The sequence below is a fragment of the Neurospora tetrasperma genome, assembly GCF_000213175.1.
Source record: "Neurospora tetrasperma FGSC 2508 unplaced genomic scaffold NEUTE1scaffold_2, whole genome shotgun sequence".
NCBI classification, from domain to species: domain Eukaryota; kingdom Fungi; phylum Ascomycota; class Sordariomycetes; order Sordariales; family Sordariaceae; genus Neurospora; species Neurospora tetrasperma.
The window spans coordinates 1,024,378-1,027,052 of record NW_009799100.1 but is presented as its reverse complement, the minus strand read 5'-3'; the positions used below and the strand labels follow the sequence as shown (position 1 = coordinate 1,027,052).

The 2,675-nt window shown below is 32.0% G+C and overlaps 1 protein-coding gene across 1 annotated transcript; it reads left to right on the top strand.

Annotated features, from left to right (window-relative positions):
- Positions 1–795: 795 nt before the first annotated feature.
- On the top strand, positions 796–1,671 carry NEUTE1DRAFT_108347 (uncharacterized protein; the record flags this gene model as incomplete). Its single annotated transcript, XM_009850780.1, has 5 exons — positions 796–798; positions 902–925; positions 1,118–1,120; positions 1,242–1,571; positions 1,651–1,671. 5 exons carry the CDS (start codon positions 796–798, stop codon positions 1,669–1,671), a joined length of 381 nt encoding a protein of 126 aa, XP_009849082.1.
- Between the last annotated feature and the right edge of the window lie 1,004 nt (positions 1,672–2,675).

The following is a 2,675-nucleotide window of genomic DNA, read 5'->3' as shown; positions in this document are numbered from 1 at the left end:
GAAGATTTTATAAATAATTGGGTGGCCGAATAAGCCGACTAAGGATAAGAACTATTGGGAGCAGGTATTCCTTAAAGTACTACGGTACGTAGCCTTATTTCTGACACTTTAGAATTGATTCATTATTATTATAGTTAGTATAAATATTTGACGGATTTTCAGTTGGCCTTTGGTTTATATGTTGTTATTAATAAGCGTTCGTAATAGTAGTATAAAGTATAGATTGAAATTTTAGATATATTACGTAGCTAAGACGGTAGATTTATTATCAATATCTAGTATCTACTAAAATAGGTAAAAACTTTGAAGAATTATACGGCTAAACAATTATTATTATTCGATATACGTATAGCTAAGGTTCTATTGCAAATTCTAAGGATGAAGACTAAATCAGCCAATTAGAAAAAATAATAAGTTAAAGGTAATTCGGGTAGTTAACATAACTCCAATTAATCAACAACAATCTTGGGACCCTTACATTTTATAGATTTATATTCCCTTTTCTAAGCCTTTCTTAATTCGGATACCGTTGCAACGATGTACAAAGGTATAGTATATTTTGTTAATAACCCAATAGAATTATTTTATTTGCTGTATTAATCATTATTAATTTATAATACTTTTGGCTAATATACGTATTTTATTAATAATTCCAATAATAATAATAAAGCTATCTTTCTATTAAACTTTATTTACTTCTACTATTACAATGAGTCCGAGTCCGATATACTTAAAAACTATTGTCGCTTGCTAGAAGACGACCTATAATATTATATTTATATTAGCTATATTAAAATGGTAGGTAAAAATTTTACTTCTGACGTTTATAAATATACTGGCGAAATTACTTTGGTTCTTAATGAATGTTTATATATTAATTATATAAATAAAAATTTTCTAGGTATCAGAGTATATTACTAGATTGGTTAGTAAATAATTTTCGGAAGGTACGAATTAATTATTCGATTCGATGAGGAATTCTAGATTCTTTAATATTGGGCTAACTAGTTTGCGCTTATTATTATTAATTATTTTAATAGAAATATTCTGGATAACCTAAATCTACTACTTACCTGCGGGCCCCCCCTGCGACTTACTATCCACTTACCGTCTGCAGACTGTAAGTTTCAGTCGCGACAATACCAGATGAACTTATAGTCTATCAATCGTCTGTAGCTTTGTACAGTAAATGAATAGTTATAGTAAATTGCTTAGATACAATAAATTGCATTTGGAAGCAGGAATCCTGGATTCTGGTTGGTCTAGGTCTGGGAAGATGCATTCACCTGCAGATGGCTGTATATTACAGAACGGAAGTCGCGATCAACGTGCATTTATCTACGGATCTACCTACTCGTGAGGTCTTCAAAATTGACCGTCTGACTAGTGGGCGAGCCACTAGTCAGACGGTCGATTTTGAAGACCTGACGAGTACTACCGCCCGCCTGCCTGCCTGCCGTCCACCCCGCGCACGGTCCAGTCTAGTTGCCGCCTATACCCGGTTGTACCCGGCACTAGCGTACGGCCTAGCCCAGCACCCAATACCCAACACCCGGCTCCCGGCGCTAATTGTACGTAAATACAATTGAATAACGGGTACAATTGAGGATTGAATTTATATAGTAGCAATGCGCTTAATACAATGCTTAGGAATATATTCAATTGAGTTAGGGGTAATTTATATACAGATTAGTTCGATATTATACGGGTTTGCGAATATTATTATTGCGCTTAAGGGTAATTTTGTATATAGATTGGTAGTAGATATAATACTTACGAATATAGTTAATTCCTTTAGGTGTAATTTTGTATATAGATTGTAGATAGTATATAATACTTGCTTTAATATTTGTGTTATTAATCTATTTGGGGGTAATTTTATATATAAATGCTATTAATCGATTAGGATATTACAGTATTAAAGATACCTATAGTAGTTAAATGGACAATTTGGATTACTATATTAATTATCAATACTAGATACTACGTAGCATTAGTATTAATTAATATACTACTACCGAAGGTAGAAGATAGATAATAACTTGAATATACCACGAATCCCTATACTAATAAGATTATTCAAACGAATTAGATTAGAAAACATTAGTATATTATAGGAGGTAGGAGGATGCTTAGCGAAACATATACTACTATTATATTTGTATAATATCCTAATTTATTTAGACTAATTGTAGTTAATAGCTATAACTATATTAATGGACTTTCGAGATATCTACAATATATACCCTATTAGTAAATAAAGCTAGCAAACTAATAATTAGAGGCTTACCCTCTTTAATAAATTATAATTCAGGTATATAATTAATATAATCAATAGGCTTGATTCTGGTTGGTATAAGAGAAATACGGCGTTTATTATACTTCTTTTACTTATATATAAAAATATAATCAATACGGCCGATATTATCGTCGCCAAGGCTGGGGGCGCCGGGGCCGGGGCCGGGGCGGTAATCTTTAATATAGTTATTAATACCGAAGGTATAATGTCGAAGGCTATTAATACGAGCTAGATATTGATCTGTGTTAATTATATTCCCCGATCTCGGGTCGAAAAAAGGAGTTTAGGCGTATTTTTGGGTAATTATTTAGTAATATTAATAATTAGGCGCATTCGTAGGGGGTAATAGAGTAATATAATTATATTAATGTATACT